General features: G+C 45.2%; 1 protein-coding gene across 1 annotated transcript in view; it reads right to left on the reverse strand.

The window, feature by feature from the left end:
* Positions 1-24,631, reverse strand: part of LOC144769642 (uncharacterized) — a 1,000,462-nt gene that overhangs the window by 601,391 nt on the left and 374,440 nt on the right. The window contains exons 29-30 of the mRNA XM_078653818.1: positions 17,497-18,576; positions 8,684-9,696 (exon numbers count right to left, since the gene is read on the reverse strand). Coding sequence (XP_078509944.1) covers positions 8,684-9,696; positions 17,497-18,576 — 2,093 coding nt within the window. The remainder of the gene's footprint in view (positions 1-8,683; positions 9,697-17,496; positions 18,577-24,631) is intronic.

The raw sequence follows: 24,631 nt of genomic DNA on the forward strand, positions 1-24,631 counted from the left end.
AGGGCACTCTTTGCCATGCGGCAGGTGTTATTAAACCAAGTCAGGTTTGAGGGCCTTTTGCCTTTTGGATGCGTCAAGAGATTAAAGAAGTTGTTTAAACTGGTGAACAAGGCCGTATGGACATCTGTAATTTGGATAATGGAGTCAGGAGAGTCAAGTATCTGCGCGGCCGTTTCCATAGCCAACAAAGGAGAAATAATTAGCGAATAAAGAGCAGCCACCTTACCTGGTGACTTCTTCAATATATCCCACCTAATTCTCCTTCTACTACTATCTAAGGATAGGGTGGAATCGGAATGGGGCCATTAGCAAGGGGGCCATAAAGGTCCGGAAGCTTAAGATCAAGAGCCAGAGCGTTATGGTTGCTATCATGCCTTGGCAGAACAGCAAAGTCAATCACCCATTGCCGGATGCCCACTTCTACTAAAATGTAGTTGAGCAGAGATGATTGGCCAGGTCTGTTAAATGTATGGTTACCTGGTTGGTCTGACTTGGTACACCCATTACAAGCTCTCAGTGTGTGTGTTAGTGCATTTAACTGTAAAACAAGTAGGGTCCAAGCTCTAACCGGGGGAATTTGTGGGACAGGAATTAACCAGAGAGAGTCCTCAGCAGTAAGCAGGGGATCAGTGGGAAGAGCTAGAGGCTCGAATTGGCAGTTAAAATCAACTACTATCACTATCCTAGTGTTTGGTGGAACTTTGTCAATTAGTGTAGAAAGGGTGCCTATAGTCTTTGATTCCTGACCAGTAATAACTGGATGGGAATAGATGTTAATAAAAATAATCCTAATCAAAGCACGAAAGGTAAGAATGGTACACTGAATATCAACCGAGGAGGTGTCCAACAGTTCAACACTACATTCCAGATTGGTATCAACCCAGGTACCCAGCCCTCCCGAGGGTCTACCCTTACCACCCATAGTGGCTAGCACTTCAAATGTTGCAAAACCCCTTATAGTGTTATTCTCTCTATCCCAAGTCTCCTGAAACATGCATACATCATCATTTTGCACAAATTGCTTTCAATCAGGGTTGTGGGGTTTGTTTTTAATCCCTGCAGTGTTCCACGAGAGCACCCTCAGCTGAAGTCCCAGGCTCGCAGTGTCAACTTGCACAATGGGACCCACAGCCTTCAAGGCTAGTAGGGGTGCCTGCTCTTGTTCTAGGTCTAAGATTCCTAACTGCGTTGTAGAACTATTTTTGGGTGCAGATGTTGTTATAGATTCAGGAGGGTGATATCTGGGGTTGCCACTATTACTCCAACGGGGCCTTGCTGTCCCGGCTGAGATTCATGCTGGGGCACCAATGAGGCCAAGTGAGTTGCACCCACAGTGTTCGCTGTCTGTAACCCAATAGTGTTTAGATCAGGATGCCTCGAAATGCCCCCAGTGCCCAATCTAGAGAGGTGATCAGGTAAATTTGAGAGTCAATCTACATCTTCAAGAACCCCAAACCTATTATTTACTGGAACGTTATACTGGGTTCGGGTGGATTGGCCAGCTGTGAAATGTAAGGAAGACCATTGTGGTAGAACTCTTGTACCTGGGATCCAGGGTGATGGATTATTACAGGTATAAAAAAAATCCAAAGTGTGTAGTTGGATCCCAATAGAAGATAGATGAAAAGTGTGAAACTGATGGGCATAAAATTGTACTGTCTGTGGGTTTCTAAAGTTGATGACTGCAGTTGCCATTGATTGTCTTGGTTTTCCCACCCACCCAGCTCACTCTTCTAACCAACATTATCTCGCCCGCCCTATCATAAGAGAGTTGACCATGCCTGGTGAGCCAAAATAGGCATTTATTTCTAAGTTCCAGCTGTGTTTCTTCCCTCCCAGTTTTCAGTTCCGTTACACCAGTCAGGACTATAACATAGGGAAGTGACGCTGGAGGTAAGTTAATTGTTGGCAGAGCCGTTGAAACCAGAACTGGGGCCTCAGAATGTGCCTGTAAAGACTCTATCGTGACTTGGGTCTGGACTGGGGGTTCTTTACTACATGAATTTCCATGGTTTGGGGCAGCGTAAGAATTTGCAATAGATCTGCTGAGATTTTTATTAGAGTTGCAAGCCCCAGGCTCAACAACCTTCTTGGGCGGTAGACACAATGAGCCAGGGGGAGGTAAGACTCTGGGAGATAGAGTTTGCTCCGTTCTGTCCGTCTGCATGCTCCAGTCTTTCTTCTCTATTGGGGGCAACAATACAGTTGCCAATGGATTGTTTGTTGCACACCGGCCGGTGTCAAGCCGCTTGTTCGGTCCCCAAGATGCAGCGCTAATTCTTCTTTAACAATGGCTCTCGTCTTTACCTCTAATTCCACTACCAGGTTCCTCACCCAGGAAGGATATTCGAGATTTTGACAAGATTTGGGGGGATTCTACTTCTCGACCTGGGCTAGTTCTTTCACCCTGGGTGGAGATGGTTACTGGGCTAGTCATTTTAGTTGGACATTTCCCTTTGCTGGTTTTCTGTCTCATAGCTTTGGGTAGAGAGGTGGTTTTTCTAGCTGTACGATTTTTTGGAATTGCTAAACGTATTTGTGGGGATGAAGTAAAAGGGTCGCTATGTCCGGTTAGAAAACTTGTTGGACTGGAAGATGTTCCCGGGCTAGTTTGTACAGAGAGCAATGGTTCAGTGCATTTAGGAAAGAGGTCTGGGGTTAAAGATAGCCGCCTTTCCATTAACTCGATTTCTGTTGATACTATCCCAATAGCTCTCTGGAGCATCCTGTCGATAGAAGTTTGAGGGAGTGGGGCCGGTATTAACACAGGGGGATTTTTTTTAAGTACACATCCACGCTTCCCCATGTTTTGGAAAAGTAAGGTTTGTGTGGCCACTGTCCTCGACAGAACCTGTCCCCTAGAAAGAGTGTGTGGTGAAGCCTACTGGAAATTTTAAACAATTAAAGGAAAAACATAAACCGAGAAAGGGCAACATACATGGAATGGTTAACAAGACAGACAAGGTATGAGCATAGTCTAGGAAATGCGGGGCTAAAAATATGCAAGTCCAATGGGCAACAATGCAAATTGCTTGGAATCAATGTTCAGCGATAAAGGACGTGTAAGCTGGTTCCTAACGTTGATGTATCGCAAGACCCAGAGTACTCCCTCAGGGTACACTATATTCGCGGACTGTTCGTGACCAAACAGATGGGGCAGATGCAGGGGCAAGTAAAAAGAGGAATAATAGTAACGAAAAAATAAAGGGATTGGAATAACTCACAGAGCCAGACTGCCGACACCGATGGGGCACAGGGGACTATGCCCTTAAAATGTTAGAGGGGCAGCCCAGCCCTGCCTCTTCCTGGCGATGACGGGAAGGACGGGCCCGCCCTTGGCACGGGCTTTATCCCGCGCCGCGGGGGGAGAGGCAGCGCTTTAAGCGCGATGGACCACACCTCCCCCTCACTCGCGGCAGCTGTGTGCACCCTGGGGACTGAAGTCCTCGCCCAGGTGCAGCGCTGAACTTTGGGCAATAGATGCGGCGAGTGGCAAGCGTCCCTGTAGATTCCTCGAGCCGGGCATCCTCTGGTCCCGATTTCGGCCCCTCAACAAGAACACCAAAGGCCAAACATCAGGTATGTACCCCGCGCTGCGGGGGGAGAGGCAGAGCTTTAAGCGCAATAGACCACGCCTCCCCCTTCACTCGCGGCAGCTGTGTGCACTCCGGTGCACCCTGGGGACTGAAGTTCTCGCCCCAGGTGCAGCGCTGAACTTTGGGCAATAGATGCGGCACGCGGCAAGCAACCCTGTGGATTCCTCCAGCCAGGCGTCCTCTGGTCCCGATTTCGGCCCCTCAACAAGAACACCAAAGGCCAAACAGCAGGTATGTACCCCGCGCTGCGGGGGGAGAGGCAGAACTTTAAGCGCAATAGACCACGCCTCCCCCTTCACTCGCGGCAGCTGTGTGCACTCCGGTGCACCCTGGGGACTGAAGTCCTCGCCCCAGGTGCAGCACTGAACTTTGGGCAATAGTTGCGGCGAGCGGTCCTGTATAATCCTCGAGCCGGGCGTCCTCTGGTCCCAATTTCGGCCCCTCAACAAGAAAACCAAAGGCCAAACAGCAGGTATGTCCCCCCTTTCACTTCTAAGGAACTGGCTAAAACACAAAAACAGACTAGCCGACTACACAACTGAAATACTTTTAAGTTGCATTTGCAGCTAGTCCAGAAAATTGAATTGATAAAGGGGAAGGAAAAAGGCGACCAGCAGGGTGTTATATGAATGAATACGCATGGATGAATGAATGAATGAATACACACTTGTATAGCGCATGGCTACCCAAGGGCGTCCCAGTGCTTCCTATGGCACCAAATCATTCACCACTGATCATGGAAAGAGAAAAGTCTTCAGCTCCTTCCTGAATCTAAGATGGTCAGATTCAAGTAATCTGGAAGCAGGTTCCAGGATTTGGCTGCGTAATATGAAAACCGCCGGCCTCCAGACCGTGACCGTTTAATCCTGGGAACTGCAAGCAGTCGTTTATTATTAGATCTTAAAGTCCTCTTGGTGCAATATAATTGCACTGTGGACTGAATCAGGGAGGGACCATTAGCAGAGGTGGACTTATGGACAATAAACCTGATTCTTTCCTGAACAGGTAGCCAATGCAACCAACTAAGCGCCAACTTAGCAGAATTACATTTAGGGATATCAATCAAAAGACGGGCCGCGCAATCCTGGACAATCTGTAATCTCTTAATAGTTACTTGTGGCGCACCCAGGTAGACTGCATTAGCGTAGTCCAACCGAGACAAAATGAGGGCTTGAACCAACATACGACTGGCATCAAATGGGAGAAGAGGAAGAATCCTCCGTATCAGCCTAAGAAGACCATAGCAATTAGCAGCGACTTTGCATGCTTGAACAGTAAAGTTCAAGTTGCAATCATACCAGACGCCGAGACTCTTGATTTGTTTCTTTGGCACAGGCAAAGGACCAAGACATCTAGGCCACATACATCTAAATTATTGGGGGCCGCATGGCCCAAGATCATAATTTCTGTCTTGGAACCGTTTAATTTAAGAAAGGACAGGTCCATCCATTCAGATACCTTTACAAGGCAGGCAGCGAGACCCGGCTCAGATTTATCTTGCTGACTAAGAGACATCACTAATTGGGTGTCATCAGCGTAAGTAACAGTATGGATCCCCCAGGGAAGTACCACATCCGCCAGGGGCCTCATGTAGATGTTAAACATGGTGGGACTCAAGGAAGATCCCTGGGGGACTCCATACTGCAAAGGCCTCTGCTCCGAGAGTGCTTCTTCTTTGAAGGCAGCAAAAAATCTGTCTACAAGAAAGGACTGTAACAATTTTAGGGCAGTACCTGCAACTCCCACCTCCCTGAGTCTTTGGATCATAATTTGATGGTTCACGGTATCAAAGGCTGCGCTGAGATCTAATAAAATAATAGCAACGCAGCCTCCATTATCCAAGATTTTTCTCTACTCTTCGACCACGGCGAGAAGGGCGGTCTCCGTGCCCTGATGACGCCCGAAGCTGGTCTGAGTGGGATGGAGGCAGTTATTTTCCTCAAGATGGGCTGCCAATAAGGAGTTAAAATATTTTTCTGCCAATTTACTAATTCCTGGCAGAAAAGAGATGGGGCGACAATTGGCCCAATTCTCAGGGTCTCAGTTGTTTTTTTTTTTTAGAAGAGCTTTAACTCTTGCTTGTTTCCAAATACGAGGAACCTGCCCCGTTAAAAAAGAAGCCTTTATCACGTCCTGCATTACTGGACAAATTATCTCTGAGACCAAATTAAGATTAGCGGGGCGGGGTCTGCCGGGGATCCTGATTTCAATTGCTTCAAGAGTTTCTGCAGTGAAGATAGGGTCAAAGGAGGAGATTCTTTAAGCATGGCTTGTTGTGAGGGCAATGAGGTATTTATAGCTAAAATATTTTGCTGGAAACTGGAGTAGATGTTATGAACGTTAGTACAAAAAAAAGTTTGCTATCTCCTCACAGCACTTTTGAGCATTATTACAATCAAGAGGAAGACTGGGGGGGTAAGAAGAGAATTCAGGATTTTAAAAATTTCCCAAGAAGAATTGGATACTGAAGTGATTTTTCCATCATAATAGCTAACTTGGGCAGCTTGTATTTCCTTTTTGTACAGCTTGATTGCTTCTGCACATTTACTCTTGCTTATTTCTGTGAAATCCTTCCTCCATTTCCTTTCAAACTGTTTACATGATTGTTTAAGCTGTCTTAAAGTATGAGAGTACCATGCTTTCTTATTCCGTCCTACTCGATGGCATACTTCTTTCTTAGGAAGAAATGCATCAAGAGAAGACTCCAACCAATTATTAAAATTATCATTCGCCATCGTAGGGTCAGAATGAGGTACAGGAGTGGAATTTATAAGATTAGTCGCCCAGCTTTCCACTGAAAGTTTGCACCATATAAGGCCACATTTTTTTGTTCTAACAAATGGCTGTAATGAATTTTGAGGGGTCCAAATAAAAGATAAGAAAAAATGATCAGACCAAGGAACCGCAACGGACTAAGCCAAAGTGATATCTGTAAGATTTGTGAATAAAGGATCAAGCAAATGTCCCAAGTTATAAGTAGGGCCAGTCACTATTTGCTTGAATTGTAAAAATTCAAATCGCCCAAGATGGAGAAATTGGAAGAAAGACTCGCCCCGTTGGTAGCTACAACTGGGAGATCATTACAGAAATTTCCCAGAGCTCCAGGGGAACGATATATAAGAATACCTGAAAAAGTACAGGTCGGTGAGAAACCTATGCCAAATGGAAGGCTCTCGTAATCAGATAGGTGGCCAATGGTGGATCTACATCTATAAACATCTTAATAAATGATAGCAATTCCCCTGGCACGGCCACTGACACGATCTTGCCTCAAAATGGTGTCATTAGAAGGAAGAGCTTGAACTACATCAGCATCAGAGTCCTTGTTGCTCCAGGTTTCTGTCAAAAAGAGGGCATCTGGGCTCCTCTCTTCGAGGAGTAGGTGAATATCACTGGAATATTTTTGGAGGGAACGACAGTTAAGTAATAACATAGAGATGGATTTTCCTTTACCCTTACTGGTAGTCAAGGGAAGAATAACCTAGGGGGGCTTAAAATTGTAGTTACACAGAAGGCAAAATATATTCTCCTCCTCTAAAGACATATTATACACACACTCACTTCTACTCTCACATCTAATCCTGAGGAGCTGCTCCCTGTTATGTTATGTTATGTTATGTTAATAACATTTATTAGGCGCAACAGCTGCCCCAGCAAAGGGGCGTCCTGGCGCCAGATCATGTACACAACACAACAGATCAGGCTGAAAAGAGGGGAAATCAGATAACAGGGGAAAACAAATGGGTTTTAATGGCCCGTCTAAAAAGAGTCAGACTATTAAGGGCACGAATGTGCACAGGAAGAGAGTTCCACAGATCAGCCGCCAGAACACGGAAGGAACGTCCTCCCATCCTACTCAGCCTGAACCTAGGCTTACTCACCAAATGGAGTGATTCAGATCTGAGGGACCGCGTGGGGACGTAAAAAGAGATGAGGCCCACCAAGGCGGGGGGAGAAGAAAGCTTCAGAATCTTAAATGTCAGACAGAGAGCCTTGAATTTGATTCTCTGTCTGACCGGAAGCCAGTGAAGAGAGGTCAGAACAGTCGAAACCGAACAACGTCTAGGAATGCCAACAATGGCCCGTGCAGCAGCGTTCTGCACCCTCTGAAGCCTAGTAGCCTCCGCCTGGTTGACTCCTAGCAGCAAGGCGCTCCCGTAGTCAATCCGGGAAAGGATGGAGGCCTGAACCACCAGTTGCCGAGTGGGGGGGTCGAAGAATTTGAGGACTGGTCTCAGTCCTCGCAGAATACCATAACAGGTGGCTGCTGTCTTCTTCGTGTGGCTGGTAAAAGATAGATTAGAATCCAGCCAGACCCCCAGATTTTTAACTTCGGCCGCTGGAAGGGGGGTCACTCCTAGTTCGGAAGGCCACCACTGATCTCCCCAGAGGTCCGCCTGCTTCCCTACGATCAGGACCTCGGTCTTCTTGGCATTAAGCTGTAGGCAGTTGTTACGCATCCAGCTAGCCACAGCTATAAGTCCTGCCCGGAATCTGAGCGCAGTCACCTCAGGGTCCCCACTGAGTGTCACCGCCAGCTGCGTGTCATCGGCATACGATGTCATGGTGAGGCCAAATTGCCTGACGACAGCAGCCAGCGGCTTCACATACAAGTTGAATAAGGTGGGGCTAAGGGCAGAGCCCTGAGGGACTCCCAGTTCCAAAGGGTGAAGCAAGGACTGGCCAGGTGGTATAGCTACCTTGAAAATCCGGTCCGAGAGGAAGGAGCGGAACCACTGAAGAGCCTTCCCCACAATACCCACTTCCTCCAATCGCCGCAACAGAATGTCATGAGACACCGTGTCGAACGCGGCGCTCAGATCTAACAATAGGAGCGCCGCAGTCTGCCCCACGTCCAGCACCGACCGCAAGTGCTCGATCATAAAGAGCAAGGCAGTTTCAGTGCTGTGTTGAGCACGAAACCCATTTTGGCTCTCGTCAAGAATGTTATTACGAGAGAGGTGAGCAGACAGAATGGAATTCACGTGCGCCTCAGTGACCTTGGCGGTCCAAGGTAAGAGGGAAATGGGCCGATAGTTCTCCGGGAGCAAGGGGTCAGAGTTGGTTTTCTTCAAAATAGGGCTGACCACAGCTTGCTTCCAGGATGGCGGCACCATACCCTCACTGAGGGAGAGATTGATCAAGTCCAAAATAGGCTCCCGGCAGAGAGGCGGGAGGCGGGCGAAGAGCTCCGGCTTCAGTGGGTCTAGGGGGGAGCCAGATTTAATTTTGAGGCTCAGAGTGTCAAATACCCCGTTAGACATGGCCGGCAAGGTGGACAGAGTTTCGGACACCGAGACCTTCACATCATTCAGAGTATCCCCGGGATCAGATGGAATGAAACCACGGTAGATTTTCTGCACCTTCTCTACGAAAAAGGATGCCAGGTTTTCGCAGTGCGAGTCCGTGCATATTACTTGCGAGGTGGCCCGTTTCCCCATCAAGTCTTTAAGTACTTTAAAGATTAACTTAGAGGGGTTGGGGCTATTGGAAAACTCAGCCGCATAATATGCGGCCCGGGTTTGACAAATAGCTCTATGGTAGATCTTAAGCTGAGCAAAGTACAGTGATTTTAACATGGGATCAAAAGATTTTCTCCAAGCCCTCTCTGCTTGCCGGCAGGTTCTCTTGAGCTCGGCAAGAGTCTCATTATACCAAGGGCTCCGATTTTTAGCATGACATTTTGCCCAACGCAAAGGTATAAGAGAATCGAGGGCAGTAAGGACCCAATTGCAGAACTGTTCATATCCCTGTTCTGCATTCTGCAGTTTGCCTAGTGGTTGCGCCTCCAAAATCCTGACAAACTCCTCTAGCTTGAGTTTGCGCCAATTGCGCTTTAGAATCTGTTTGTCAACAGGTTTAAGTTGAGGATTGTCAAGGGGACATATCACTTTAACCAGCAGATGGTCAGTCCAGCCCACCACCATCGGGTCAGCTGATGAAGCCCGAGCTAAGGTGGTAAAAAAGGGGTCGAGTATATGTCCTCCTATATGAGTGGGAGAGGAGACCAGTTGGTTTAGCTGCATCGCTTCCAAGTCCGCCAGCAAAGAGCTGATGGAAGAGGAAGACGTTTGGTCAAAATGAATATTTAAGTCCCCCACTATATTAAAGTTGGCACAAGAGGGAACATGCGAACTAACCACGTCCGCAAGGGCGGCTTTAAAAGCAGTGTCATTCCCGGGTGGGCGATAGATAAGCACGCCACTGAGGGTAAATTGATGACTCGCCTTTACCTTGAACAAGGCGCTTTCACACCTAAGCAGATCCAGAGCCTTCCACTCAGCTGGGAAACAAGATTTGATCGCCATGGCTATACCACCTCCCCTAGTCGAGCGGTTCAGAACAAACACCGTATAGGTGGATGGAAAAGCCAGGTTTATAATGGCAGTATCGGTGTCCTGTAGCCAAGTTTCCGTCAAGAAGATGATATCAGGAAGGTCTGTATCGATCATGTCCCGTAGTGCCTGATGGTGCTTGATCAACGATCTAACATTCAAGCTCCATATGTTAAGTACTTGGCCGGTACAACCCGTAGGTGTACTATGGGCAGTCCTGTCAACTGGGCGCACCCCAGTGGGTGATGCCAGAGAGAAGGAGCCACAGGCACACTCATAGGGCCCCGAAAGAGGGGATAAAGGGACATGGTTACACACCTGAGTACTGTCTTTTATAGACAGAAGGGTTGCACGATCATACGTGAGCGTCACCATACTAATGAGGAAGATGTTACAGAAGGAGGCCAGAGTCCATGTCCCGCTGCCGCTACCTCGACGCGGACGAGCGCAGACGGGCACGACTCTGGCACGACTCCGGCAAGCGACGGCGTCCCACTGCGCGGGAGAGGGCGGCTTTAAATAGGCGCCTCCCAGCACAACTCGAGCGTCGGGACGCTCCAAAATGGCGCCCGCGCTACAAACACTCACCCCAAACAAAGATGGCGCCCAATATTCCAGCCCCAGGGACCCGGACCCGCCGAATGGCGGTGCGTTTTCCAGAATTAAATGTGAGTATGGGGACAGCCCAGTCACAGGGATAAAGTTAAAATCAGGGGAAAATTGAAATTATCAAAACCAAAATACGAAAAAAGGGAAGTTTAAAATAGGCAATAATGTCAGCTCGCTAGCAGCGCGACTTGCGCTAGTGTAGCAATGATCAAGACAGAGCACAACACGAGTACGCCTTAAATAGGCGCCTCCCAGCACAACTCGAGCGTCGGGACGCTCCAAAATGGCCCCCGCGCTACAAACACTCACCCCAAACAAAGATGGCGCCCAATATTCCAGCCCCAGGGACCCGGACCCGCCGAATGGCGGTGCGTTTTCCAGAATTAAATGTGAGTATGGGGACAGCCCAGTCACAGGGATAAAGTTAAAATCAGGGGAAAATTGAAATTATCAAAACCAAAATACGAAAAAAGGGAAGTTTAAAATAGGCAATAATGTCAGCTCGCTAGCAGCGCGACCTGCGCTAGTGTAGCAATGATCAAGACAGAGCACAACACGAGTACGCCTTAAATAGGCGCCTCCCAGCACAACTCGAGCGTCGGGACGCTCCAAAATGGCGCCCGCGCTACAAACACTCACCCCAAACAAAGATGGCGCCCAATATTCCAGCCCCAGGGACCCGGACCCGCCGAATGGCGGTGCGTTTTCCAGAATTAAATGTGAGTATGGGGACAGCCCAGTCACAAGGATAAAGTTAAAATCAGGGGAAAATTGAAATTATCAAAACCAAAATACGAAAAAAGGGAAGTTTAAAATAGGCAATAATGTCAGCTCGCTAGCAGCGCGACCTGCGCTAGTGTAGCAATGATCAACCATACTTGTCTGAGGGTGAGCGGACAGGGGTTCTGGCCCCTAGCCCCGTCCATGCGCAGACGGGCACAGATGGGCTTTCGTTTGGCGCGCCGCACACGTCCACAGCGCGGAGGCATCATCGGCTTGATTTAAGGCCGAAAATGCATGCATGAGTGCGCGTCAGCGTTCACTAGAGCGCTAACTTAAATTTCCCAAACAAAGCGGAAGTTCCCCCGGAGCCTTTCACACAGCTCAGAGTGCCCCCAACAATAGATGCAATGCGAGCAAAAGAAAATTTTAGGACAAAGTTAAAAACACAGTCACATCAATTTTTAAAAAGAAGCTCTCGCTTCTGGCCAAGATCAGAGCGGGAGAAAAGTGTCACAGCACTGCTGCGTCATCGGCTTAATTTAAGGTCGATAATCCATGCGTGAGTGTGTGTCAGAGTTCACAGGAAAAACTAGAGCGCTAACTTGAATTTCCCAAACAAAGCGGAGGTTCCCCCAGAGCCTTTCACTCAGCTCAGAGTGCCCCCAACAATGAATGCAATGCGAGCAAAAGAACATTTTTGGACAAAGTTAAAAACACAGTCACATCAATTTCTAAAAAGAAGCTCTCGCTCCTGACCAAGGTCAGAGCGGGAGAAAAGTGCCACAGCGCGGCCGTGTCATCGGCTTGATTTAAATTTAATGCGTGCGTAAGTGCGCGTCAGCGTTCACAGGAAAAACTAGAGCGCTAACTTGAATTTCCCAAACAAATCGAAAGTTCCTCCGGAGCCTTTCACACAGCTCAGAGTGCCCCCAACAATGAATGCAATGCGAGCAAAAGAACATTTTAGGACAAACTCAAAAACACAGTCACATCAATTGTTAAAAAGAAGCTCTCGCTCCTGACCAAGATCAGAGCGGGAGAAAAGTGCCTTCATTACAGTTTGATACCATCCATGGAATGTGGGTACCTCAGTATATATTCTGTGTAATGGAATGCTGGGGTGAGTTAGGCGAGCTGAGGTGGATAAGAATTGTGCATGCTTGAGGAAACTAATTTAAAAAAACAGGTGCAGTTTATATGAAATGAACGCAGCTAAACTGTGTTTGTTCAAATTTAACAACATTTGTGAAGCAAAAGTATTGCATGGATTTGATGCAACTTTAAAAGAGCGTCATCTCCACAGAGGAGAGGTATTCAGCGATGAAGAAAGAAACCCTAGGTGTTTGGAACACTGGAGGCAATTTGTTTTTGGGGATGTGCCCCCACATGCATCAACCTATTTAGGAAGTGCAAACGGTGCGAATCGGTAAATTCGGCCGTTTGCACTTCCTAAATACGTTTTTGGGATGCATCAAACAGAGTGTCAAAATTCGCTATTTTTTGCATTTCTTAAAAATGCAAATGCAATTAAGGAATCGCATTTGTGCGATTCCTTAAATCCAATGCATCATTTTTTTTAAAATTGCGAATTTTGAAATTGGAAGTGCAAATTAACACGAGGTTGACCCTCGTGTTAATTTGCGAAAATTTTAAAAAAAGCAAAAAAATGCATTTTTTAAACTTGCATGTTACAGACACACATGTCCTTAGGACATGTGTGTGTGAAACATGCACTTGAAAATACATTTCAGGGGTGCAGGGGGAGTCCTTTGGACCCCCTCTGCACCCTTGCAATGCATCAACAAATTGGGAGTGCAAAAAAAAGAAAATGCAAAACGGCATTGATTCCTATGGGCCTCTAGGCCATTCCTTAATTGCGATTCGCAATTAAGGAATCGCAATTTCCGAAAATTAAGAAATCCTAAAAACTTTTAGGATTTCTTGATGCATAGGATTTTGCATTTCCTAAATAGCGATTCCTTAGTTTTCGCTATTTAAGAAATGCAAAATCCTAGATTGATGCATGTGGGGGATGAAGTATTAGTAAGGTGCGATTACAAACTGCTTGTAAAACATGACAACCCATGGTTTGATGAATGTCACTTATAGAAACACCTGTTTATGAGATTAGTTGACTATAATCACACAATATAGTATGCAGCTGGTGTTAAAATAAGGTGGTTGTTTGCATTAGTGTACTTGATTGAAATGCATGTGTTGGTGAAGCATTCATCGAGTACGAATGGCATACTGCGTGTGAAACTGATGAGGACTTGAAAAAGTTTAAGCAATGGGTAAAGAATGGTTGGCCTGTACAAGTATATTTAAATAAACAGTTATATAGTTTTTGGAGGGGTCCAGAATGAATTTTTCAATTGTTGTTTCAGGCGTTTTCTCTAAAATGTTTGAGAAATATGATTATGAGGGCTCTCTGGGCATTGTCAAAACCAAGAAGAGAGTGAAGGAAAGGTTATTGTTGGCCACAGATTGGTGTCGAGATAGAAAGCGTTGCAAGATAACGTCTTGAATGTAATAGTGTGGATAAGTCAAAGGACACCCTTAAACCTCCTTTATTTCCAATTCCCAGCCCTAACATGGCATTGGAAGTAATTGTTATGGATATTATGGGGCCAGTGGTAAGTGAAGATGTAATATTGGTGCACATTCTTGCTGACCTGGATTCATTTTCTAAGTGTCCTGAAATAATGTTTGTGGAAGGTGCTATGCTTCAAGTGCGGTTAGATGTAAAGATAGTATTTTTCCAAGAGAGGGCTTACCCTTAAGTACATTTTTTTATGTTTAAGTTTATTAGTTATCAGCTGAGAATAACAAATATTTAAAAAAAAAATACAATAAAAATATCATTCTCGTAGGAGAGGGCTTACCCAAAAAATTATTATGGACAATGGTGCTCAGTTTGAAGTAGAAGTGGTACAACAATTTTACCAGAGTAATGGTATAAAACAACTTACTTCAGTTTATCACCCAGAAGGAAATAGCGAAGTGGAGCGATTTAATAGTGTAATTAAGGGATTTTTTTAAACTAACAAGGTCTAGGAAAAAGAACTGGGAAATGGAAAAATTGTATGTACACGATCAATCCTACCGTTAAATGATATAGCCTATTTACAATTATGAGAGGGAGTATTGTATTTTCTAACAATAATCAGAGTTGGTTATCTGGTCAGGGCTGAAAGTTGTGACCTGATGGTAACTAGAATGGCTGAAAGAGCACGAGAGATTTATAAAAACGTTTATGACAAAAGGTATGAATTACAAGGGAACCTATTCGGAGGCTGGGGAGAAGGAGCGTATGAAAAAAAACTAATAAGAACTCGGAAGGGTAAGTGTGCGTTTTCGGCAACATTAGAAGTAAGGGAATTTTTCCTTAATTTGGCTAACCTCGTCGATGGGCGTGTATAGTACGAGTAGAACTTCAAGATGTAGGATGGTGTCAGGCGGTATTGAGAGAAATGGAAATTGAAAAAACCCAAAAAGAAATGTTGTTATAACTGGCTGCAGGAAGATGAATTTCGAGATGATAAAGGAGGATGTAGCAGAATGGATGAGTGTGAAGATAGGGTGGTTGAGGAGCCTGTGCAGGAAAGATGAATGCCAAAGCAAATGAGAAAAGCAAATGTGGCTGCAAAATTAAACAAACTAGTTATCTGAACTATGTTGTACCTTAGGTTATTGAAATATATTTCTTCAACACGAGTGAATTATTTCTTCTGTTAGTATTCTCATTTGGTCACAATTGTTATTGGCATAGTTTCTTTAGGTCTCGTCTTCGCAGCGCACATGCACTGAAAAAGGCAAAAATACCTTTTCACGTCGCTTTGGCTTTTCAGCCAAGCACGTGCACACGTCCCATTGCCTTCAACGGCAACGCGTGCACACCAGGAGATTCACTTGCGGGAGCGAGCGGCCCATCTGGTCGCAATTATCGCTCATGCAAGTGAATTGCGCCCGCCCCCTCCTCTCCCCCCCATGCGCTCCAAGATGAAAGCAAAAATCCCCAAAAGTAAAGGCTTCCGGGCCCTATCTCAACATTCCCACACAGTGCACCATGAGGTAACTTTCATGGACAGCATGTACCGCCACCGGCCTGCACCGAGTCCTTTCCCTCGTGTCGCATCTCACCCTGGAGAGGTCTGCCTTGGGCCCCGGTGGGAAGGCGGGTATCGCACTCTGCTGTGTAAACACTGCATGCTGTGATTTCAGAAAGATCAGCCGCAGGACAAAGGGATGTGCTGGGAAGATAAAAGGGGGCTGATGTGAGCCTGACTGGCAAGAATGGGAACCGCAACCATTGCAAGGCTGAGGGGAAACCAGATTTGGCGTTCCATGTGGTCTGCAAATGCCAGTGTGGCCGCGTGCCAAGTCCAATAGAGCCAGATACACACACACCCCTGGCAGAGGTTTAGGGCTCCTAACAAAGTTTTGGGGGGCGGGGCACTTTCACAGACATCTGAGACTGGTGTCTTCTAGAAATGCACAAACTATTTCAAAGCTGCCCCTGCATGGGGGCAGGCTCCTCCTAGCACTGCGAATGAGACTATATCAAGTCTTGTTCACTTTGGATATTTTAATAAAGTTTTTCAATTTTTTTTTAAAGTTCTTGGTTTCTGGTTCAACACATTATTCTCATGGTTGCCAAAGATATGTCATACATCTTATCCATAGTCTGTGTAACGTAAATTGTAAATCACATCATGGTAACAAATCCCAATGCATTTCGGGCTGTCGTGGAGCCCTTCGTCAGGGGGTTACTCTACAAGAAGGAAAAAATGTGTGATCACTAGAAGGTATGTAATATACTGCACATGAAGGTGACTAGTAACGTAAATGCCGGAGTGAGTCTTTAATAACGTTGGAACTGGTGTGGTGATGAATATGTGAAAGACCAAAAGGCTGGACCAAGGGTTGTGCTCCGAATGTAATCGTGTGTTAAAGAAGAAAAGTAACCCGGGTTTACGAGGTGCTCAGTGAAGGTAAAAAGTGACCTTGGTTGCTTAAATAGTTGAAATATGTGTGCCAGATAAACACCATATTCCCAAAGGTAAAGCGAGCCTTGAAATGCGGCAATTACTCACGGATACAGATAGCTGAGCTGTTCGGTTACCTGTGAATACACGGGGAACCCGAACAGGAGGTCAGAACGAATAACGGGGATCCAGTTGGTCATAACTGTGTCCACAATCATAGTACTTACTTTAAAGAAACTCCAAAGGGTTTTCTGTCTCAACTTCCCTGTGCGCTGCATTGCGAGTGCCTAGGGAGGAGTGCGTGATGATAACGGCGTGCCGTGTGGTGTAAACATAAAAGACGGACTTAAACCCTGTGTAATGGGCGCCCTCTTAGAGTGGTAAAGAGTGATCCTATAGTGTACGAAGTGCATATATGAAAAGGACCTGGTATCAAACATGAATAGGGTTAAAGACATAAACTTGTGTGTATGCAATAAACAATATAGAATGATAATCAATTCATCATACATAAAGATAGACAATACATGGTGGAACAAAACATGCAGGGCATTACATCACGTCATTAAGAAAAGGTTCATCATAAAAATGGTGTCCAATGGATATTACATAATTAAAGGTAACATAGGAATTCCATCCTATCGTTCAACCCGTTCGGCTGCATCGTGGCCATGTAGCGTATCCAATAGATCTCTCTTTTAAGAAGAATGTTCTTGTTATGTCTGGTGGGTTTGATTTGTTCAAAAATCAGATATTTCAACTGGGCTACAGAATGATTTTTTTCTTGGTAATGCGCTGCCACAGAGGATTTGACATTTTTAGTACGAATATTGCTTTTATGTTCCAGTATGCGTACTCAAATTTTTCTTTCGGTGTGGCCTATGTAACATAGGCCGCATGGACACTTAAGCATGTAGATGACGTTGGCAGAATTGCATGTAGCGTTGACTTTTAATTTCACTTTGTGTCCTTTTATAGGATGCTTAGTATAGTTGCCTGGTATAACATTGTTGCAATTACTGCAGTTATGGCATGGTAAAAGTCCCTTGTATGTTAGGATTTCTGTGGTTGCTTGGGGTTTTATGAGAATTTCTTTTAGATTACGTCCTCTTGTGTAGGCAAAAATTGGATTTTGCGCAAAAATGTTTTGGAAATCTGGTTCAGTACTTAGTAATGGCCAGTGTTTTAGGATGATTTTTCGAAATTGGTTGCTGGTGACCGTGTATTTAGACACTACCACCATACGTGTGTTCTCCCGTTTAGGTTTGATGCGTAGCAGATCTTCACGGTTGGTTTTGTTGCAACGTGCAATTGCTTTATCTAGGGATTCTTGTGGGTACCCTCGTGTTTTGAATCTTGCTAGCGTGAGTTGTTGTTGTTTTTCACTTTCCGAAGGAGAAGACACTATGCGTTTGACTCTCAATAGTTGTGAGTATGGAAGATTAAGTTTGAGTCCTGGCCGGTGGAAACTGTTGTAATGCAATATGGAATTGCGATCTGTGGGCTTACGGAAAATGGTGGTTGACGTCTTGCCATCCTGTCTATTGACTTCTACATCTAGAAAATGGATATTTGTTGTGTCATAATTCCATGTAAACTGGATGCGATCGTTAATGAGATTCCAACTCTCTAAGAAGTTTTGTAGATTTGCACTGGGACCTGCCCAGAGGATGAATATGTCGTCAATGAACCTAAGGTAAAGTTTGCCATAAGTCTTCCATGCTGGTTTATCCAAGATGTGAGTTTCTTCAAATGTCTTCATAAAAATGTTGGCATAGGACGGAGCTGCACAATTTCCCATGGATAGCTGGTGAAACCACTTGTCGTGGACTGTGAAGTAACTGTGGTAGAGCGTGAATACTAAAAGTTCCATTAAAAATGTTTGGAGGTCCGCATCCAAGGTGGAACCGATGAGTGCTTTCTCTACCGCCTCTATTCCTAGGTCATGGGGTATAGAAGTGTACAGTGAACACACGTCCACTGTACATAATATTAGCTCTTGTTCTCCCAGTCGATTGATACTTGTATTCAATTTCACCAAGAAATCAGTGGTGTCACGAATGTAGGATTCAGCCTCTAATACGAAAGATTGGAGATATTTATCGATGAATTTACCCGTCGTCTCATGGATACTTCGTTTAGTAGATACTATGGGTCGAAATGGAGGCCGGGTTGGATGCTTGTGTATCTTAGGTACTAGATACATAATCGGTGGTGAAGGATTATTAGGAGATAGATATCGTTTTGCTCTTTCGGTGATAGTGCCGTTGTCAAATGCTTGTTGTAAAATTCCGTTGAGAATTTCAGCGTATTCATTTGTAGGATCTTTAGAAAGTGGAGCATATGTGTTTATATCAGTAACGTGTTGTATCATTTGTTCATGGTAAAAGGTAGAGTCCATGATAACTAATGCTCCCCCTTTGTCAGCCGTTTGACATACTATAGAAGAATTGTTAGCCAGTTTTTGAAAGATGTTTTTTTCTTTCTTAGACAAGTTACCCTGTTTGTTCGGTGGCTGGAATGGGAGGCTTGATATCTCATGTCTGATCATATTTTCAAAGGTGTCTATGGTTTAATGGCTCTGAGGGGCCAAAAAGGTACTGTGGGGGCGGAGCCCTCTCAATATGTCCTCTTCTTGTGCTGGAGTTTGGACAATGTTTTGAAAATAATGTCGTAGACGTATGTTTCGCATTAGTTTGAAAGTGCTGACTTCTAGTTCCAGCGTGTTGGTTCTGGTGGTTGGAACAAAGGATTGGCCTTTCTGCAGGGTCAATGTCTCTTCAGAGCTTAGTTGATGTGCTGCGATGTTAATTACTAAGTTATTCAACTCTGTTCGCTTTACCTTTGGGAATATGGTGTTTATCTGGCACATGTATTTCAACTATTTAAGCACTCGAGGTCACTTTTTACCTTCACTGAGCACCTCGTAAACCCGGGTTACTTTTCTTCTTAAACACACGATTACATTCGGAGCACAACCCTTGGTCCAGCCTCTTGGTCTTTCACATATTCATCACCACACCAGTTCCAACGTTATTAAAGACTCACTCCGGCATTTACGTTACTAGTCACCTTCATGTGCAGTACATTACATACCTTCTAGTGATCACACATTTTTTCCTTCTAGTAGAGTAACCCCCTGATGAAGGGCTCCACGACAGCTCGAAATGCATTGGGATTTGTTACCATGATGTGATTTACAATTTACGTTACACAGACTATGGATAAGATGTATGACATATCTTTGGCAACCATGAGAATAATGTGTTGAACCAGAAAACAAGAACTTTAAAAAAAAATTGAAAAAACTTTATTAAAATATCCAAAGTGAAAAAGACTTGATATAGTCTCATTTGCAGTGCTAGGAGGAGCCTGCCCCCATGCAGAGGCAGCTTTGAAATAGTTTGTGCATGACAGACGCTGTGTGGACCAGACAGCAATTTCTCCCAGCACGCCACAATTCATCAAAACAGGAAAATCATTGATTCAAAAAGCAGTGCAAGCCCCACATACTCTCTTTGTTAGTCTTCTAGAAATGGCCATCTCTACCTCCCTGGTCCACATTTATATTTGTAAACATAGCAGTTATCTGGACTACCACTGCAATTACGTTAAGTAAAGTAGCTCAGTAGGTTAATGCACCTGCTACACAATTACCCAGCAATAAAAAACAACACCAGCTGCGATGGTCTGTGTAATATGCGTGTGTTTCCTGCCGGCCGCAGGTCTGAATCCATGTGGTTTGGTTCATCTTTTATCATACATAGGTCGATGACAGGTCCATTCACTCTCTGGTCTTAAACACCAGTTATGTGCAATCACTCCACACTACAAGACTAAGTAATTATGCAGCATGTTATTTGGGGTTCCGGGTGGGCGCAATGGAGGTACACAGCTGTACGTGGACAAGGAGGTAATCACAGTGTTTGACCTATGGAAAATGGGGTCCTTAGTTTGTGAAGGACTCCTTTTGTGACACTTCTGGCATAGCCCCTTGCGCCACTTCCGGCACTTGGGGGGCGGGGGGAGTAGGAGGTGTGCAAGCTCTGCAGCCCCCTTCATTACACCTCACGAGGAGGGGAGGGAAGGGGAATTCAGTGCATTCAAGATCATGTGTTAGAAGTTTCTTTTCTAGGTTCTCACTCATAGGGCATATTTCAAGACTAGCGCCTAGAATCGTTTTAAGCATGTGTGCGCTGTACACATACCCTTATTTCACGTGCGTAGAGGTTGCACGTGTCTAGCTCCGATGGTACCACTACAAGTTGGTGCACAGGTCAGTCTCTGCAGATGCCACACAGGGCCGAGGTGATCCTGGGACCATCTTCTCTTCGTCCACGACCGGGTCACACTGTAGCAAGGCTTGCTATCTTAGTGCCAAAACCACTCAATAAATAAAGATGGATTTTTTAGTTTCTCAAGTACTGTTTAAAATGAGGGCTCCATCCCTGTTACTTACACACGAACAACATTCCCATCACATCTTACCTTTTCAGTATCAAATGTAAGGTTTTAGTTTTTTTTAATATTTTAACGTGAAAAATGTAATGTCTAGGAGATCCTCGTCCTGCATCCATACTACATCTAACCTGTGACACCAGTGTTCAGTTCCGCGCTATAAAGGTTGCCCAAGATCACACATTGTGGAGTCCAAACCGGTATGATAACAAGGAAAGAAAGGTCCCTGTACCATATTGCACCCAGGTCCCAGCGACTACCATGGGTATACCCTCTTACTGTAATATATTCTGAGCAGGTGCATGCCTGCGAGGTATCTATCTCCTTTGATTCAGTCTAGCTACCACTATGGTGGAGAGTGAGCTTCTCTCATACACTGAGGAATATATCAACCAACTGATACAAAACCCATTGAACACTTTCCTGTCGGCAACGACACCTAATATTGACTTTACCCTAAATTACAAGATTGCCCGGCTTGTGCGCTTAGAAAAGAAACTAATCCGCACTCGCTTGCATGGTCATTTATTACCGAAATACCTACAGGAGAACATCGTACCTGTAGGTCTACAAACTAAGATAGAGCCTGCCATTTTTGTGGATGTCCCGAAGTTCAAAGAGGGCTTCAGTTTTGTTGCAAAGAACTGCTCCTGGCACTGGATGGTGCTGGGAGTAGAGACTGCAGCAGAACAGATCCAAGTCCTCACCCGTGAGATCACTGCCCTTAAAGCTGAAATTGAAGGTGACAGGACACTCACCAATGCGAAAGACGCACTTTCAAACCTACAGGCTACATTGATGGATTTCGAATCCACCACACAGACGAAGAAATTGGAAAAACTGGCAAGAGATGTACGCCTATTTGACAAATCACAAGTATACCCATACCTGCATGCTGACTACTACAAGCAGGACAACCAGGGCCGTTTCTCAAATTGGAATAGAGGAAGCTACAGAGGACGAAGAAATTTTACAACATTCTCAGATTCCTCATACAGCTGTGGGAGTGAGAACGATCAACCAGGCCCCAGCACTGCCTATAATTACCAAGACTTTGGTTATCCAGCACTGCAACCCTTTCCTTTTTTAGGCCAAGGACAATGGAGACCCCCGAGAGGCCGGGGCAACACCTGGCAGAGAGGACCCCCATGCAGCCAACAACAAGGGGGCAATATGAACTGGGACGGGGCACGCGGCCGCGGCTTGAAACAAGTCACCTTCAGACCAGAGAGCCACAGGGAGATATCAACCCGACGCAAAGTCTACCGGTGGTAACGAACCCGGTGGTTAATATATCAACGCATACTTTAAAGGAGGAAGAGTTGAAAGTCTTGAGCAAGGGCCTATCATATGTCCCCACTGCCCCCCGAACAAGTTTGCATTGAAAACAGAACTTTACAGCTTCTTTAGGAAAATTCGCCTAAGGTACTTTTTCAAGAATTCCACAACGCAAGAAAGAACATCTGCAACAGGTCTGCGGGTACCCTCTACATTTTTTCCACCCACCTATGCCATGACTAGTAAGAGACTTGCATTTGAAAACGTGGTATCCAGGGATGTGGATAAGGTATTGAATGATTTCAAGTACACGACATTTAATATAAGTAACATTGAAAAAACTGCCCTTACTGCCCTGAGAAACAACAAGGAACTGGTAATCAAGCCTGCGGACAAGGGAGGAGCCATCGTGGTGTAGGATGTGGAGACCTACAAGAGAGAAATCTACAGACAACTGACTGACGGGCTCAGTTACAGGAAGCTATCTACGGATCCCTCGAAGAACCTGGCTCAAGAGATCCTCCAGATCACCCAGAGAGGAAGAGATCAAGGTTTCCTTTCAGATCAGGAATTTCAATTCTTGAACCCCAAACATCCCAGACTTCCCACCATCTACACTCTACCCAAGATTCATAAAAACATGACAAACCCACCAGGCCAGCCTATTATATCTGGCTGCGGGTCTATACTGGAACCCCTATGTAAATATATCGATCATTTCTTGAAGCCTATTGCCGAAAACACCAGGGCGTACCTACGGGATACAATGCAAACTATCAATATAGTAGATACTCACCCCTTTGACCCCTCAAACCAACTCTTAGTGACAATGGACATTGTGTCCCTTTAAACAAGCATCCCACAACTAAGCACCCTAGAGGTGGCAGAACAGGTCCTTAACCAGAGAACATCACCGGTACTTGTCCCCACCGACTTCATCATCGACGTCCTGAGAGTAGCCATGATGAAAAACTTCTTTGTGTTCCAAAACGATTTCTTCTTGCAGACTAAGGGAGTCGCGATGGGGGCATCGTTTGCCACAGATCTGGCTATTATATATATGGACAACTACGAGAGTAAATACATCTTCTGCGACTAGAACCCCTATAACACCAACTTAAACGTATAGGCCCGCTATATAGATGACGTCCTTCTGATTTGGACATGTACCCCAGACCTTATAGTAAGCTTCCATACATGGCTGAACGACCAAGACCCAGACATTCAATTTACTGTACAATCTAATGCCAACCAGATTGACTTCCTGGACATTACTATCTTCAATGAAAACGGCGCTTTGCAAACCACATTGTTCAGAAAACCAGCCGAACGTAACTCTCTCTTGCAATACAACAGCCACCACCCAAGGGGACTAAGCTAAGGGATAACCTACCTTTTGGGCAATTCCTGCGGGTCCGTAGGAACTGTTCCTCCAAAACAAACTACACGAAGGAGTCTGAGGTACTAGCTGGCCGCCTTCGTGAAAGAGGGTACCCAGGGAGACTTATCAAACAAGCACGCAAGCGGGCATGGTACAGCCCTGGGGAAGAACTACTCCAACCTCGTAACAGAAGTGACACCGCCAATCAAAGAATGATCTGTGTGACAACGTTCTCCACCAGGAGCATTACCATTAAAAAGATTGTTAATAAGCACTGGACACTCATAGCAGATGACATTGACCAAAAGGACTTACCCCTACATTCGTTTGGAAGGGCTAAGAACATAAGAGACCAGGTAGTCCATTCATTCCTGGACCCCCCTGAAAAGTCCACTGTACTTACAATGTGGAACATGCCACCGATATTAGGTCACCACAGATGTTGAACCTGCAAAGCATGCACAACAACAATACAATGTAAGGTGTTTAAATACAACCAACAGCAAGTAGAGTTGGAATCCTATACCAACTGTAACACTGCATGCGTCATTTATGTGATACAATGCCCGTACAACTTGCTTTACATAGGCCAAACTCAACAAAAAATAAAAGAAAGAATTCTACAGCATGGCAGCCGTATCCGCTGCGAAGTAACAGGAGCACCCTTGGTGGAACATTGCAAAAAAGACAGGACATACACAGGAGTCTCTTAAATGGACTGTACTTGAGAAGGTACTTTTGGGACCAAGAGGGGGAGATATCAACAGGATCTTGAACATGCGTGAAGCAAAATGGATGTCCTTCTTCGACTCCATAAAAAATGGCTTCAATGAAACTGATAGCAGCCATGCGCAACTCGCTGCATTATTCAACTAGGGCCACTGCCCTCATTCCCAGTTTCAAGATCCCAAGCCTTGTCGCACATTCAGGAGCTCGACCCACACAACTGATTAACAGTAGAATAACCAGTGTTGAGTTTGCTCTCCAATATACTGTATGGCTTCTGTATGAATAATATGCTCAGTGAAAGTGGACGCTGCACCCTCATGTTTGACAGGTGCGCGCTACTGTTCTCTCCTGGACCCACCAACACATATAACAATGTTGTTAATATCTATTGCAATCTGGTATACCACTGACGACAGGACGCCTCACCCTCATGTTCGAGAGGTGCACGTCCATATTTAGCAATAATGTGCGCAATAAAATTTTATTCCCCAACATAATGTGATCAATGATTTATTGATAAGTAATTGTTGATTT

This window comes from Lissotriton helveticus, chromosome 7 (genome assembly GCF_964261635.1).
Source record: "Lissotriton helveticus chromosome 7, aLisHel1.1, whole genome shotgun sequence".
NCBI classification, from domain to species: Eukaryota; Metazoa; Chordata; class Amphibia; order Caudata; family Salamandridae; genus Lissotriton; species Lissotriton helveticus.